This window comes from Mercenaria mercenaria, chromosome 2, assembly GCF_021730395.1.
Source record: "Mercenaria mercenaria strain notata chromosome 2, MADL_Memer_1, whole genome shotgun sequence".
Taxonomy (NCBI): Eukaryota; Metazoa; Mollusca; class Bivalvia; order Venerida; family Veneridae; genus Mercenaria; species Mercenaria mercenaria.
This window is the reverse complement of record NC_069362.1, coordinates 97667961-97686026: the sequence shown is the minus strand read 5'-3', so window position 1 is coordinate 97686026 and position 18066 is coordinate 97667961. Positions and strand designations below refer to the sequence as shown.

Below are 18066 nucleotides of genomic sequence, written 5' to 3'. Positions count from 1 at the left end.
GTCATAACAAAAATTTATTTGTATGTATTAGGAAATGGATTCATATAAGTTACCTTGTAACTTTTTTCCTAACCTTAACTGTATTTGTTACAATGATGTTTATGTTATGTGTACTTGATTGATTGAAATAAATACTGTTTAAACCAAACAGGTGTTTATTTCTATATACTGAGCGAAAACATTAAACATTCTCATTTTCATTTAACACGGGGTTCAATTTTATAGTTTTGGGGAAACCGAAGCATAAGAAGTATTTGTTTGTTTGTTTTAGGTTTAACGCCGATTTTCAACAGTATTTCAGTCATGTAACGGCGGGCAGTTAACCTAACCAGTGTTCCTGGATTCTGCACCAGTATAAACTTGTTCTCCGCAAGTAACTGCCAACTTCCCCACATGAATTATCAGAGGTGGAGGACGAATGATTGTCTTTTATTAAATCGTCATGGAGAACATACGCCCCGCCCGGGGATCGAACTCGCGACCCCGAGATTCGTAGACCAACGCTTTACCTACCGAACTAAGCGTGTGGGCTTCATTAGAAGTAAGTTTCCACTTCTACATTTCTATTCTATTATTATAACTCGTATCAAAAATAGTGTTATGTATGCATACATTGGGCGTCAAATTTGTTACAATGACTGAGTGTAAGTCATTTGAGCGGCTGACTTAATCAATATCTTATATTAAATGATGTATTCTTTTTTGAATTTCTTCCGTCTTTATTGTTGTTCATTTGATGAAATAAAATAATAAAAGAAGACAATGACCGTGTTCGTCTCTTGAGATTATAATGTAGATAATCTTTGTAAAACGAATTGCTAAGATGCGTTTTACGTTTATACACTTAAAAGTGCAAAATAAACATTGTTAACAATCGCTTTTATCTCTTTTATATGTACATTGCCTTATTGCATTTTCAGAGAGAAACGGGGAATCTAAACAGTTTAAATTGCAGCAATACAAACCGAGTCGTTTCTCTTTCACGAGATATAGATTGAAGTTCGAAGAATCAGAGAGAGCTGAACTTTGGAACAACCAATTTGTGGTACCTACATGTATTTTAAATGAACCTACATCTATACTGAATCCTGTTCGTGCCACACTAAATCACGTCCTGCTAAAACGAGACATGTGATATCGCATTGTCACCTTGTCTAAAAAGTTATATTAATACGAAGGTTTTAGGGCGATAATTATCGTTTTAATTGTCGCATGTCTTTCTTAGTTCTCGCATCGGGAAATTGAAATTCCTCTTGAAAAATGATACATATTTGCGAGTATTAGTAAAAAACAAAGACAAATATCAAACAGGGAATGCCACGTACCAAAATCGCAGCCTCCCCAAAACGTAACCTACAGCACGCAGACGTGCACACCACAAACACACACACACACACACACACATACACAGACACAAACACACACACAAAGCGAACACACGAGGACAAAACGAAAAAAGGAACACACACACATACAAAGCCTTCACAAGAGGACAAAACGGACAAACAAATGAACACAGTGGGGCACCGGCTTGGAACGGTCACTGGCAAAAACACCACTGGGGAGCTTAAACCGGTTTATGGTGCGCACCCAACTTCACTCTTACCCCCACCATGTTCCAAAGACACGGGACAGTGTAAATAAAATAATCGCATTGTCGCCCGCTGTTAGGGATTATTCCTTAATATAGCACTGTGGATGAAATTTTCTGTGACACCGTTAAAAAAAGGAAACTTGCTTCAACAAAGACTGTCATTAGAAATTTGTTTCGGTGTATTGATAATTAAACTTAGAAAGAATTATGTCGATTAATTAGTCCAAAAAAAAATTAATCCAAGCGACAATGTGAGGTTTTACTTTCGCATAGTGAAATTGATTTTCGCAGAATTTTCAATTTTCTAATGCGAAAATTAAGAAAGTCATCGACAAAAAGAAATCTCGCGAGGATTGTTAAATCTCGCATGTATATATGTTATTGAACAAAGCGACAATCACTGTCGCGTGTTGGTGGGGAGGGAATTAAAGTGGCGCGAACAGGATTCCGTACATTTTCCTTCCACTTTTAATTCAAATCACCAGAGAACAAAATTAAAAGACCAATTCGTATAGCTACATTGTCATTAATTTGTTCCGCTTAAGCACCTATGGAAGTGATGGAATATTCGGTAAGTGCATGAATGACTTGTGAAACTGTCTATTTTATAACAAGAGCATTGCAGTGCGGAGCAATATACGCCCAAAGGTATGACCTTTGAAACCTAAGTGTGACATTGACCGTAAAGCGAACCATCCGAAACAAGCGCTCTGCACGTCGGCTCGATATGGTGAACATTTGTGCCAAGTTTCTTTAAACTCTTTCAAGCAGTTCAAAGTTACAGAGTGGACACGAAACAAAGTCATATGACCTTTGACCCCTAACTGTGACATTGACCTTGAAGCGAGCCACCTGCACGTTGTCTCGATGTGGTGAACATTTGTGTCAAGTTTCTTCGAAATCCTTCAAGTGTTTCAGGTATGACATTTCACCCCTAAGTGTGATCTTAAACTTGACGCGAGCCACCCGAAACATGCGCTCTGCACGTCATCTTGATGTAGTGAATATTTCCTTCAAATCCTTCAAGCAGTTCAAGAGTTACAGAGTGGACACGAAACAAAGTTATATGACCTTTGATCCTTTAGTGTGACACTGACCTTGAAGCGAGCAACCCAGAACATGCACTCTGTACGTCGTATCGGTGTGGTGAACATTTGTGTTACATTTCTTCGAAGTCCTTCAAGGGGTTCAAGAGGTACAGAACGGACACGAAATTGCTAACGGACTGACGGATAGATGGACGGACGGAAAGACGGACGGACGCCGGCGTATTAACATAATACGTCCCTTCGGGCGGGCATATAATAAAAAGTAATTGTCTATTGTAGTGATGTCAAATTGTCTATACTCCAGCGATCAACAAAGCACTCCCGTCGGTTGCATTTCTTTATCACTGTCTGCCAGGGTTGTGTATGATCAGCTAAATGCCTCCAGGGGTTCTACTTTTCCATCTTTATATCTTTTTACTGCATGACTCCATTGTTTTGATAAGGTTATTATTCAGCGTATCAGCCTGAAAAGCGTACAAGCGCAGGTTGGTAACTTTATTATAATACTAATCTGACTAGTAGGTTAGTACTTGATCACCAACCTGAGGTCATTTTTTGCAAGTGAGGTACACACAATACATATATACAAAATCAAACTCTTCCCAGCAATTACTTTAAAGAAGTATGCTGAAATATTCTTTTAGTGATTTCCCTGTCATTAAACTAATAAACATAGTAGATTAAATGGTAAGAATAAAGAGGCACACTAACAAAAAATGTTGGAACTTGACTACTCTTTTTTGAAGTTCAAATATATGCCACATATTTTGTTTTGTAACCCCCTTTGCTTAGCTCAGAAAGTAGAGCACAAGAGGACGCGATTTCGGTTCTCAGGAGCGCTGTATGTTCTCCTTAACTTATTGACACACACATTCCAGTCATACAAAATTGTTAGTTATTCTCTTAGTTTGGTTTAACGCCACCTCGACACAATTATAGGTCATATGGCGACTTCCCAACTTTTGATGGTATAGGAAGACTCCAGGTACCCCTCCGTGCAATATTTCATTACGGGCGGACACCTCGGTAGAACAATCGATCTTCCGTAAGCCAGCTCGATAGCTTCCTGAAATGAAAGAATTCTTAACCATAAGAGAGGTTTCAAACCCATAGATATTAGGGGCAAGAAACTCGAAGTCAACGACCATAAAAACTCAGCCATGGATACCCAACTGTTAGTTATTTTTTAGGGGACCATGTCATTACTGGTGAAGAATCACAACAACTGGTTAGGTGAACTGACCACAGCTGGGTAAATGAAATAATGTTGAAAAAAATCTTTAAACCCAGTAAAACAAACAACCAAACATACATTTTTACTTTAATTTAATCAGGTTCCGTTTTTTTTTTGTAAAAAGAAAACAACCTCAGTAGTTACATATTGTACTGTTTTGTTTGCGCTAAAATGACACTAAATGATTTAGTGAATTTGTACATAATTTGTTTACAAAACTAAGCTCTCTATTGCGATGGTAACGCGGTAACGATTTGAAAAAACAGAAGAAATGCAGCAGCAATTTATTTCATATTTAAAAGATATCAATTTAACTATTTTGATGTTAATTTGCAAATATGCTATTTTCAGGCTTTGACATGGGTTTAAATACATCTGAAGGCATGTTCCCTGATGGGACGACATGAAATTCTATCCGAAAATCTGCATGAAAGATTAAATTTACAAGTATCGATCTGAAGAAAAATTTTCTTTCAAGACGAAAGATGTATTGGCATATACAAATAAATTCTTCTTATTTGAAATGATCGTGTAAAAACACAACAAATTACCATGTTGGGCATATCATGAATATGTTTGTTTGTTTGTTTTGGGTTTAACGCCGTTTTTCAACAGTATTTCAGTCATGTAACGGCGGGTAGTTAACCTAACCAGTGTTCCTGGATTCTGTACCAGTACAAACCTGTTCTTCGCAAGTAACTGCCAACTTTCCCACATGAATCAGAGGTGGAGGACTAATGATTTCAAACACAATGTCCATTGTCAAAAAGTCACGGAGAACATACGCCCCGCCCGAGGATCGAACTCACGACCACGCGATCCGTAGACCAACGCTCTACCTACTGAGCTAAGCGGGCGGACTCCGGAATATGTATGCTTGACTGGAATTTGACGAACATAATTTCGATAGGTATAGATACTACATGTACTTCTTTTCTATGATAAAAGCTTGTTTTATGGAATGGTGTCATTGTACTGTCACGCGCCGCGGTACAAAATCTTGAGCGTCGCGCGACAGTACGATACGATACACGCAATTTTGATTATCGAAAATTTCGCAAGTCGCACAAAAACCCGATGTCTCTAAATTATTTTGTACTTGTAGCCTATGTAAATGTTGAGTTCTGCTCAACCCGGGGCTAGAATGCGTGGACGGTAGCATGCATTTCCACTACCGTTCATGAACAGGCTCAATAAATTCAAACCGAAACTGCAACATTTTCGTTTTTGCCGTGTTGAGCGACCTGTGGAGTTTCCACCTTTTCTATTTTACTGAATTCCGTAAAGTTGCAACGTCTACTGTCAAATTATCAAGAACACATGCCGCGCCCCTGTAACGAACTCGCGACAACTTTTTTCAACGTCTTGTGGTCAACTCACTGAGCGTTATAAGCGATTAAGGTTGCATTGTCTTCATATAGTTTTAATTACTTTTTGCATCGATTAAGATTGGTAAAGAATTGTACAACAAAATATTAGATAGTAGCAATTACAACTGATAAAAATTAAGCGTGCACATTATAATTATTTTGTTATCATCAAACTGATTGCTGTAAATGATAATATTAAAACCTGCTTTTTTTCCCTGAATTTCACAACCTCCACCGGCCCATTTCTATTACACATTTATACTGTACTCGACCTAGCGGTTAAATCATATACCGAGCCTCAGTTTCGGTATGCATCGCTAACTAACATGAGCTCGTTCAAAGCGTAAATAATTCGCCGCTATGCGGTTCGGTATTCACGCATTGTACGGGCTCATGTTATTATACGATGCATACCTCCATTTCGGTCGGTATCTATTACATTATTTCTTCCAGCGACGTTACTTGTCACTTATATATTCATGATTGCTTCCAGCGATTCTATTTTCAATGTTTATATATGTATGATTGCTTGTAGGGAATCTAATTTTCCATGCTGATGCATTTATAATTGTTTCCAGAGATTCTACCATTCCATTTTAATATATTTATAATTCTCTAGAGATTCTACTATTCCATTTTGATATATTTATAATTCCTTTTAAGGATTCTACATTTCCATTTTTACATATTAGAATAATTGCTTCCAGGAATGCTACTTTTCCGTTTTAGCATATAATTTGCTTTCATATTTGTATTTATTTAAAATGCTGGTGATACTGAATAATCAAGTATATTAAAGCTGTAATAACATCCCTTCTCTTGTTATTCAAGTCAAACTACGAACATGTAATATTTCAGGTATCAGCTGAAATACTACAGACACTAGAAAACACAGTAAACGGGTCTTTATTTGTGAAATATTTCCATGTGTGGAACAATCCAATGTTGACGCTGTGCATGGCGTGCCTGCTTCTCCTGGTACTACTGACCATTGTCTGCCTCATATTGTTTATTGCAACATCCGGAAAGGAGAAAGTTAAAGGGTTTCAGCCAGTTGAATATGCACTTGCTATTGGCCTTCCGACGTTGTTTTTGTTATTTATGATCAACGTGATTGTCAATTTCTACACTGATATTAATAGGAAAGGTATACACAGCGTATACACAAAGGTAAGTATGAAAATGTAACTCCAGAGAAAAGGAGAAATATATTCCCTTGTATTTACAGCATAGATGAATACCCGTTACATTAAATGTAGACTTTAGAAATGAAGTATAATGTTTTGTCTAATATATTTCTTGCACAATAATTGAGGATAACCTAAAAGTAAAAATACCGGTCTTTACAGTGATATGACATGCAATTTAACAATAGGGACGTCATTGAATAAGAAGCTGCTTCAAAAGCGTAACTTCCAACTATTTTATGGCCGTATAGTATTTCTTAGTACTTCTTAGCATAAGAAAATGCTTTTATAATAAATTCAGATCAGGATTATTTTTAAAATTAGAAGCATACTCAGCCGGAACTAATAGCTACAGCTAAAAATATTTACAGGATGACTCAGCACTATTTTGGAAGGACCCCTAATGTTTAGGGGGTCAATAGGTTAATGTTAAAAGACATGAAGACCGAAATTAGATGACGGACACGAAGTCATACAGTTTAAAACACGGTTGTGATGTAATCCTTTGTTTGTTTTGTCCATTATATAGGTTATTGTACCGATACCGCTCTATACACACGATTATTTTACTATACCTGTCCATTATTAACCTGTAACTGTCCATTCTTAAAATAATGGATACTTTAAGAATGGACAGATACAGGTTAATAATGGACAGGTATAGTAACAACCTTGTACGTTGAGAGGTGCGAGTACATCAACCTATGAAATCCGAAAGTTTCGAAATATAAACTGCAACAATTTTTTTCAGAATTTGTAGCTTTAAGGACTATGCTATTTCGACAATGCAAAATTCGTATGTAAAACTGAGATTGTCGTAACAACGCGAGAAATGCACGGGGATCAAAAAGAAACTAATAATTATAAGAAAATGTATCTCCGAATAAATTATAAAGTATCAATGACACTCAAAAACATGTCCCAACAGTGCGCTAGAAGAAAATGCATAGAAATTTTCGGGGTAAGTATTTGGTACCGTAAGTCTCTCATATATATACAATATATTTATTCTTCAATCAAGGATATGTCAGTGTAAATGAGCTGAGCGTTAGCTTTCTAAGAAAACGCCGTTAAACTATGTTACACGAATCACACGTGCACCGCTCTTTTACAAAACTGTGTCCGCCATGTTTTCTTCAATGAACGAAATAAAAGGAGTATTTTACCTTAGATTTCCTTATTGTAGAGTACGATTGACTTTCTAATCTAAATAAAACATCACTTTTTTATAACATCCCACTGTCCGATCTTTCTGATCACTTAACGATCACTCACAATTACAAAATAAAACCAACGTGTCATCAAAATTATCACTTTACACGGCTTCATGGACATCACGGCCTACTAACATTAAATTTGTAATCATGCGCCAACCAAACAAATGATGAAAGATCGGTACTTTTTCAAAGACATGTTTTATTTCCTGTAATTTTCTGATATTCTAACCTTCAAACAACCGAACTGTATGCACAGAAATAACGAAACATTTATGCAATATAGCTTTTAGTATAAATTTTGGATCTATCTTTTTCCAGCCCAACAACAGACATGTATATGTCACAAACCTGGTCTGTCTTCGAAATCAGTGTCAAAGGTTACTAGAACATAAATACAATAAATAAACAACCGCTTACTATGTTCTTGTAAGTCCTGTAAGATGAAACGGCTCGTGTTTATACATTCATATATATTCCGTATCGGGAACATTGACAATCACAAGTCGATCCTTACCACGAACATGAAAACAGTTACTTTTATGCCTTTGTTTACATTTCAAAAGTAACTATTCACATATACGTCCAAGAACGTAAATTTCGTGCTTTCCGACCCACATGGTGTGTAAACTTCTGTATTTAAAAGTATGGTGTATTCGGCAAACCATTTGTAACTTCCGACGTGGTAAATGTCATTGTCAGTTATGTTTACGAAATTTAATTGAATATTTATGTTTTATACTTGCAAAAGAAAAACTTGATGGTCATGGTCGCTGGCTTCGAATTCCTCGCCCATCACCGACGTGGGATCAAAAACCCACTTGAGGTGTGAAACTTTTCACGTAAGGAAGCCATCCAACTGAGGTTAGTGTCTCGATCTAGGTACTAGTCTGAGCCTCAAAAAATGTCTGGAGGGACCCCTGGAGCCTTTCACCACCAACAAAACCTGGGAAAAGTTCATTGTGTCGTTTCGGTGTTACTCACAATCAAACAAAATAAACATTGTTCCCGTTTTTGTTTGTTTGTTTTATATAAATGAATATGCAAAAAGGGTTTGTTTGTTTCAGTGTAACGTCAAAATATAATATTACAATTATATATCAACAGTGAACGCCACATGCATTTTTTGTTCACGAGGGGTTATGCTTTAATCTTACAGGTAAAACAAATATATTCCTATTGTATAAAGGGTAAAGGAAATGATTTATTCGATTTTTCACCTTAAATTAAAACAAACGTGTTCAATATAATTATAAACAAACTCTAAAGTTTAGTAGGTTGTAGCATTCTCTAGGTCAATGGTATTTTTATTACCTTCTGTAGTCAGTCATTATCTATTGTAAAAAAAAAACTCTTTTTAACCAAAGTGGAAAAATTCAGGTACTTGAAAATGCAGCTTTCTAAAGTTAGAATTCTCGATGTCATTTGTCAGACATACCTTGTAAATAAATAATATTATTACAAAATTAATACTGCTATTTCTTTTGTTGCACTTTGCGGACTTATGATAAAGTGATTTATGTGCATCTGTTCACAACGAAGCACTGACCCTGAGGACTATGTATGGGAAAATATAAGAGTGAACTAAGTGTTGACTGAAAAAGGGCAATATTTATTTTGCCGAACGTATTACAAATATATATTTTCACATATCTGGGCGAAAAATACCGCTTAACAAATATATATTTTCACATATCTGGGCGAAAAATACCGCCATTGCAAAACAATACATTAAAAAATATATATATATTTTCACATGTCTGGGCAGAAAATACCGCCGAAAAATACCGTAACAAATTTATATTTTCATACATCTGGGCGAAACATACCGTCCTTAACAAATAGATATGTTCTCATATCTGAATGGAGTTACAGTCCAATACCATAACAAATATATATATTCACATATTAGGGCGGATATAATCGCCGAAAGCATATCAAGAAATGTAGATGAATTTGCATATTAAGAGAAATCTTTCAAAATTAGAAAATTGTCACTTGAAAGAGGAGGCGGAATGGCATGTGGTGGTAAGATAAAACCAGAAATTAGCCAAAATAAAATTAAAGAAAGAAGCGTGCTATTCACTCTTGAATGCTGACGAAGAAGGAAGATACCGTTTCACGATTGGTTCAACGGTATAAAAGGAATTCATTGATTGGCTTTTACCGTAGTATATAAATTAACATATTTCAGAATAGGACCGATTTGCTCCAAATGTACAACAATGACATAAATAATTTTATCTACCTATAAAATTCATATTTATATGAGCAGTACAATTCCTGTAAATGAGCACTACGTAAGCGCTCAGGCCCCTCTCGCACACCATACCTATAGTTCGGACTTCTTTAATGTGTAAAGGCATGTGCACAAAAATGACAAATTTTGCCAACACCTGGTAAACTGTAATGTGTTTTTTAGAAAAGTAATAAACGGAAATAGAAAAATAGCTCTCAGCTCATTTACACAGATAGTTTAGCTTTATTATGTATGTTATAGTTTTTCGCAGTTATGCACGATGACATAGAATACTTACCCCGAAAATTGTGACACGAACATACTGATAACTTTTCCCACTTTACTTTTTAAATTAAAGTAAGAGTTCAGCACTTCATGGTTTTGATGTATTGTCACATTGGAATAACGTTTGTTTTACAGTAACTTCGAAATTAATCAGAAATAATATCATGTACCCCACCCACCTAATTCATAATTTCAAAATAGCATAGGCCTTAATAAAATAACCCTGAAGGGGAACGCATGATTTTGACCTAAATCGCCCCACAAATTATCAGTCAAATGAAAATCAAACAATGTGCCAAAAATAATCATATATATACCGACAGTTAGTTTAAATCTTCAACCGTTAGAAAGTCGTAAAGTCCTCTTTGTGTACTCCTGAATCGCAATAGAAAAGTATCGCAGATATACACCTGGTATGGCATTTCCAGTCGAAAATAGATATGAAAATAGGCAACGTAATGTAAAAACAAGAGCTGTAGGAGGACAGCAACGCTCGACTATTCAACAGCCGTGTCATTTGAATGAATATTAAAATCGAAAAGGGGGTATCATTTTGTATAAAATTTCAAAAATGTTTATGGAAGATGTGCAAAGCATATCAGCTCATGACAATGGACAATTATGCAAGTTTCAATCCATTCTATTAGAAGGTACTGAGATACCAGTTTATATACAAAACATTTTACCAACAACTGCTTAGTCGAAAAAAATAGCATAATTTTATGAAAATGCAAAGTAGAGTTATGACACCTGAGGACTGCATATCAGATCATCACAGTGAACAAGTGTGTGACGTTTTAATCCAGAGTTATGGTACCTGTGCAGTGTAAGCCAATGTATCACTGAATAAGGTTCATGTAAAGTGTTTAGAAACTGCCCCTCAGGTGAATTTTTGTTTTATGTTTTTAGGCATCATAGGCCTTTGTTTTTCATAAAATGTATACCAAACTGTTCAGAATATGTAGAAGAGTCTTTCAAGAGAATTGTTATGTTTGGAATAACAAATTTTCTCTTATATCACATGTACTTTGCTCGTCCATATTCTGTTGTCAAATTGTAGAAAATATTAAACTTTCTTTTCAAAAATATTTTGACATAATGTCTATACTTATTGTGTGTCTAACATATTTCTCCTGGTACTCCCAGTGTTGAAAATGTTAAAAGCATGTACATTTCAAAACTTTGCAGTAATTGCGACATGAAAGTGAAAGTATAGCTGTCAAAATGACAAAATACTGCTATGTTTAAGAAAATATGTAAGTTAACCATATTTCATTACTGGGAGTACCCAGATAAAAGCGCACACAACCAAAACAAACAAAGAAAAATACGTTTGAAAAAGAAGTTTATTCTACATATTTTCTACAAAACAGAACGTTGACAACCGAAGTGCACGCGATATTAAACAAAATATACATTCCTAAACAATCTACCCTTTTTATTATTTAAAGTATTTCCTACTTACTCTGAACATTTCAGTGTATTTATTATAAATGGTAATGGTCTGTGAGATATAAATTTCCAAAATTTATATTCACCTGAGGGATGGTCTCCAAACACTTTTGATGTACCTTAACCAAATCGGGAAGCCGACGCAGACTCATAGATGAAATAAAATAGTGGAAAACTGCAGGTCACCCAACACGACATAAACGAAATTGTTGCAGGCTCGGTTTGCTTGAACCTGTTCATGGACGGTAGTGGAAGTGCAAGCTACCGTCCGCGCCCTCTAGCCCCGGGCTGAGCAGAACTCAACATTTACACATGTACCAGAATGTAATTTAGAGACATCCGCAGATGTGTTCATACGGCGGTGCACACGGAACCTTCATTGATGCACAGAGTGCAATTCCATGAAAAGCGGATACAATAATGGCTGGGCCCTAAACGAGAAAACAATGGACAGAAATATCAAACTGGAGTCCAATAGCTCTACCTATTCTTTGAATAGTCGAGCTAAAAAGCATAATTTTCCTTTCTTTTTCAAATGCTGCAGACCTACTTTCTCATGCGGTGTTCGTGTAAAATTGGTTAAATTATTGCCAAAACTGACATTTGTTGCAGTCCTACCCAGAAATGAGCAATTTCACCTTCTTCTACAAGCACACAGAAAAAAAAAAGTGAAAAAAAAAATAATATAAATAAATAAGAAAAACGTTAAGTTCTCTAAAGTTTTCCTGCATGTTTCGGTATTACCGTAAAATTTGGCCATAATGATCTCAATTTAACAGTACAGTTTTTTTTTACAATAACGATGTTGTTTATTGTGTAGTGTTGTAATAACAAAATATTTTCTCGTAAAAACGCGATACGAGTTATAACTAGTAAATACCCCATGTAATAAGTATAATTGTCTTCTAATAAAATTGATAGGATATCTCATGATTACGAGATAAGAACGATTGCTTTGTAATAATGATATAAAATACATACATACATTTTAGAATGTCTTCACCTGGACCCATCATTTATATAAAATTGCAAACACAGCACGGACAAAGCATGGACAACTAGTGATACATACATCATACGGCCAAGTTAAATTTTACTTTTTGTAAAGGTACTTAAAATCATTCGTAAATAAGACAAAACGAGATATGATCGAAACTTTCCTAAGAATCAGCACAGAATATCATTAGTGTTTAAAACACTTTTTATTGCAATACATTTTTATATGCAATCTAATTTAAACTCTATTTGACTTGTATTTTGACTTAGCACAGAGACACAAATCAATGAATTGTCTTTGCCTCAAAGAGGACAATATTAGGGACATTATATAATATCACGACAATCTTGAATTTTTCGTGAGGACCGTGTTTTAAGTCAGAGAAAAGCCTCAAACTATCCATTATGTGAAAGAATGGACAATCTCGGCGCGTTGCGCCTCGATTTGTCCATTCTTTCACATAATGGACAGTTTTCGGCTTTTCTCCTTTACATAACAGATACAGCTATCAAACTTAACACAATAATTAAGATTTGCATCGATTTTGTGGTCATTGACTGCAACTTCGAGGTCACAGGGACCTGACTTAATCTCTGGTAGTGATGTTGGTGTTTTCCCAGTCACTTCTTCCCCGGATTGGTTAATTCCCCAAAGAAAAGATACCTGTATAATAGACGGTGAAGAGGCAGGAAACTAACTAGTTGGTAATCACCCATTTCAGTAATTTACTCACTTTAAGTATTCACCATTTCAATATGATGTACCACTTTAACTCATCTCATACACTCGTTAAAGCAAAGTCATATATGATGTACCACTTTAACTCATCTAATACACTCGTTAAAGCAAAGTCATATATGATGTACCACTTTAACTCATCTAGTACACTCGTTAAAGCAAAGTGATATTTCTTTTGCAAAAATAATATATGGTTTTCAACGTGATCCTGATTTAGCCGGCATAGGAGTATGCGAAAAATTGTAAGACAACTCGCTATGTTGTTAAAATTTGCGACGGAGCTGTATATCCCCTTACTTTAATAATTCACAGATAAATTGGCAAGTTGGCCCCCAATAGTATGTACATATCTATATACATGAATAGCAAATGCCCCAAATATGTATAAATCTACATAGCTGAATAATAGATTGGAAAGGGAGAAAAATCTGAATAGCTGGTTCTCTTTCAATGTTATGTGCATATATCTACATATTAAATAATTGAAAGTTAGTTCTCCCTCCATCCTCCTGCACCCCATCCCCACCCCCAGGTTATACATACATAATAAAATTATAGAAAAATTATTGCAACATTATTATCCAAAACTTATCAAAAAAGGATAAACACAAAAATCAGAGATTAAAGTTAAAATGAAACAGCTTTTCGTCTATTGTGTAAATGGATAATAACTCAGTAAGGGTACTTAGGTACATTATCTTTAAAAAAAGTATATAAATAAACTGAGGCAGCATGAAAAATAATGGTGTGCGAGAATGACACTCGAGTAATGATTTAATTATTACGGCCCAAGAAAATAATAGACAGGGCAAAATGTAACCAGGGATCAGCATTGTAGAAAATAGTTTTTCACCTACTTTGTGTACATAAACTAAAGCTGATAAACTAACAAGGGAAGGAAGGAAAAAACTTACTAGGAGAGTGGGGGAGGAGTAGAAGGGAAAACAACGATTGGGTAATTTATTCTTTCCAATTTAACAAGAAATATTTCTGCCAAATAACTTTATCAACTGGCATGTCGGTTCAGAGGAGAACATTTTTTTAACGTATAAACCCTCTCTCCCTACCCACCCACATTTACGCCCTTCTGATTCCGTGTATTTAAATTTCTAAATATTGTATCCCTAAGTCATATCCCCCCACACAAACACTTCCCCAGATATCCCTCTGTTATTAGCTCAATATATTTTCTACTTTCAGTCAAGTTTCTTTATATTATATCTTTGTATCTCTTACCCTCAAACCGCACCCCTCTTCTCCTGTTACCTTTTAGTTTAGTTTCATGTTTCTAAGAAACCTCTTCCCTAGCCACCACCTAGTGTTTTTTATTGTTTCTTTTTTAGCAGGCCGTCCCTCTTCATCATTACATGCCATCAAAGTAATCGAAGTTGCTTTTATGTAAAATGCCCAACTTTACTGCTCTGTCCAATTTTGCTTGTGAACGGGCATACAATGCCCCGTTAGGCGGAGCTCTTCTTAACACATTTACATGGAATAAACAAATTTCGAATAAACAAATTCAATGCAATGCTACTCCTATCTTTGATGTCAGTGTCTAGAGGGGTCAAAATCTTAGAGTCTGGGCTATAACATTATTATCCATAAAGCTAATTTTGTATAAACATAATAGCAATATAAATTACACTGTTTTGATGTGCGATACTTAATGTCCATCGTCAAAATCTGTCAAAAGGATCGGAACAAAATTGTAATATATATATATTATATTGTCTTGTTCCATATCACCCATACCATTCTATACTTATATTACTCCATCTACAAGGTGAATGTCATTAGCGAACATGGATCAAATGGGTTAATTGTTGTGATCATTTAAAGGTGAAGGTCATAACATACAAAATGACATACCCACATCCCTCCGACATGCTATCATGAGGGCATAAGTGTTTTGGAAACTTAATAGTTTCCGTCTTGCCTTCAAGGCGAAGTGGTCAAACGGACATAAGTCTGAGCACATACTTTTGTTACCAGTTGTTTTTATTTAAGGATGGCAAGACAAAAAAGTCGAGATTTAGAAGTGTAACGATTGCGACGCGGAAAAAGTAAAACGAATAGCAACAGGGACGAAAAGTCTTGAGTGACTTGAAAGTGATCTCTATGCATAGAAATCTCGAATTTAGAAACCTTAAATCTCGACTTTTGCTCCGTTCTCCTGTTCATTATGTGCCAATTGCCATTTAAAATTCATTATTCTCGTTACAATTGTTAAGAACGTGAGGATAAAAGACGAAAAAGTAGTACAAATCGGCCGCCAAAGTTTCATGCAATTACTTGCCTCGGTAGCCTAGTGGTAGAGCGTCCGCTTCGAGTGCGGGAGGTCGTGGGTTCGATCCCCGGCCGCGTCATACCAAAGACGTAAAACAAATGGTACTAGCAGCTTCCTCGCTTGGCGCTCAGCATTAAGGGGATGGTGCTAGGACTGGTCAGCCAGGCCGGTGTCAGTATAATGTGACTGGGTGGGGTATCATGCCACGTGTCTACGGCGTGATATTCCAGTGAGGCAGCACTATAAAGTTGGGCATTGTGCTCACTGCTACAAGTAGACACTGTCGTTTATATGCCTGAAAAAATGTTGAAAAAGACGTTAAACCCGAACACACACACACACACACACACACTTTGTTTTTTTTATCTGTCAGACCGTACTTACGTTAATGCGTCCTTTTCATTTCTTGTTGAAAATATTCCAGGTTTTAAAACAATTTTATGGCCTCAACAAAATTGCATTTGATATGTCAGTTAGTAGCATTTTTACAAAATATGACGATCACACTAAGAATTTTGAATTATGATGATAACTTACATAAATGCTGTGATAAATTCTACTCAGGACGACATGTACAAGTTTATAATTAAGAAAAACTTATTCCGTGCAACTTGAATGTTGCTCATAATTTTCATGTAAAGAATAGAAATGAAGCTTGATTATATCTTTCCTAGAAAACATTCAAATGTGGCCGCTGTTTAAAAGCAACTGTACATAACAGTATATTGCATTTTGGAACAGGCAGGCAGAATTTTGGACGCTGACATTTGGAAAATTAGCAAGCAAAACAACTCGCAAACCGGAGTGATATTCTTCTTAAAGGATGATGACATCTTTAAACCTGTATCCTTTTCTGTAACAAAAGCAGCAACAACAAGTGTAATACTAGCATGAATTGGGACATTATTAATTTATCATCATGTCATTTTGAAGGTATGGGCACAGTCAGTACAGTACATAAACCCTTAACTAGAGGTGTACTGGTCAGGAACCCAGGCAATCCTTGCGTGTATCAGTGCTATACACTGGGCACGTTAAAGAACCAGGCTGTCTATTCGAAACGAGCTAGGCTAAGTTAGCCGGATAAGCCTGTATCTGATTTCTGATCTCTCTGTCGTGGGGGCTTTGTCTCACTCTGTCCCTCTGGTCAGATCGCTCTGTGTCTGTACTAGTAGAGGATGAATTATGCGCCCTGTGTGGCTGCATTTGAACTATGTAAAGCGCCTTTGGCGCTATATAAATCTGGTATAATTTAATGTACAACGCCGGTGAATATACTATGTGTAAAATTAGGCGTTTAATCAAATAAAGCAGTTTCAGTTTTACAGACTCGTGTATAATATAATTACAATCTCAAAGGTTGCTGGATTTATTGAATGGCCTTGAATTGGTAAGGATTTTTTCTTAACGGAGTACAGGTCAGATATTGACATAGTAATCAACACGAGTTTGATATCCATTTATTCTAAACTCCATATGCACAAACAAACGCTAGGTTCCGTTTGATACAGGGCTAAGGAGTTCATTATATACTGCCTTCATTGTCATTTACTACATGACTCGTTAAGTAAATGGCTGGCCAGTTGTGTTATTTATCAGTCTATGCTTCAACACAGATTTGCTAGACTTTGAAATTTATTTCTAGTGTTATGTAATAAAACACTTATTGAATGATCAGCCGGTCAACAGTCATATCCATAAACCCTTAGCTATGTCTGAAGCCATTCAGTATATTTCAAATGTTCGTACTCTGGTGTTACAATATGTGTCAATTAATTCCTTGACAATTCAACGAAATGGCGAACGATTTGCATCATGCGTTACAACTTTAAAAAATGCAAGGTACTAGCCATTAATACACAATAAATACACTAGTTTTTAAGCTGCTATGATATACATTGCATTAAATGTTAAGTCTAATTTATGCAAAATTTCGCTAATTGCATTGCTTCATTATCTAAGTACCAGCTGACGTTCATATAATTAAATGAATTTTTATATATTACAGATGCAGTTTGCACGATACCTTGATAAAAGAGAACATTTAAAGAAATTAGGAGAAAGCAATGAGGTAAATTATTTATTGCATACATTGTCAACTTTCTAAACTTAGAAATCAGAATCATCAGAAATGCAACCAATAGTTTCTGCGCAATTTTTATTTTGCATATTTGTATGACTTCTACAGTATTGATGGTATAAATTGCAAAACCAAATAATCACGTGACTACAGTTAACCAAGTAAATACATGTACTTGTATTTCTAGCCGGGGTAATCTAATACATTCAGTGAAGTAGCGAAGCAGTTCGACGTCGCACCCACCTGATTTACCAATTCTGTGATAAAGGAAGATAAAATTCAGTATGAAATGTTTTTGTTTCGTTTTAATGCGTTTCCTTTTTTGTTTCAGGAATGTACG

The 18066-nt window shown here is 35.7% G+C and overlaps 2 protein-coding genes across 4 annotated transcripts in view; both read left to right on the top strand.

The window, feature by feature from the left end:
- LOC123564663 (zinc finger protein OZF-like) overlaps positions 1-18066 on the top strand; it is a 229379-nt gene that overhangs the window by 105564 nt on the left and 105749 nt on the right. The window lies entirely within an intron of this gene.
- On the top strand, positions 873-17059 carry LOC123564659 (uncharacterized). Its single transcript, XM_053537338.1, has 3 exons — positions 873-1045; positions 6106-6417; positions 16388-17059. Exons 2-3 carry the CDS (start codon positions 6190-6192, stop codon positions 16538-16540), a joined length of 381 nt encoding a protein of 126 aa, XP_053393313.1. The 5' UTR covers positions 873-1045; positions 6106-6189; the 3' UTR covers positions 16541-17059.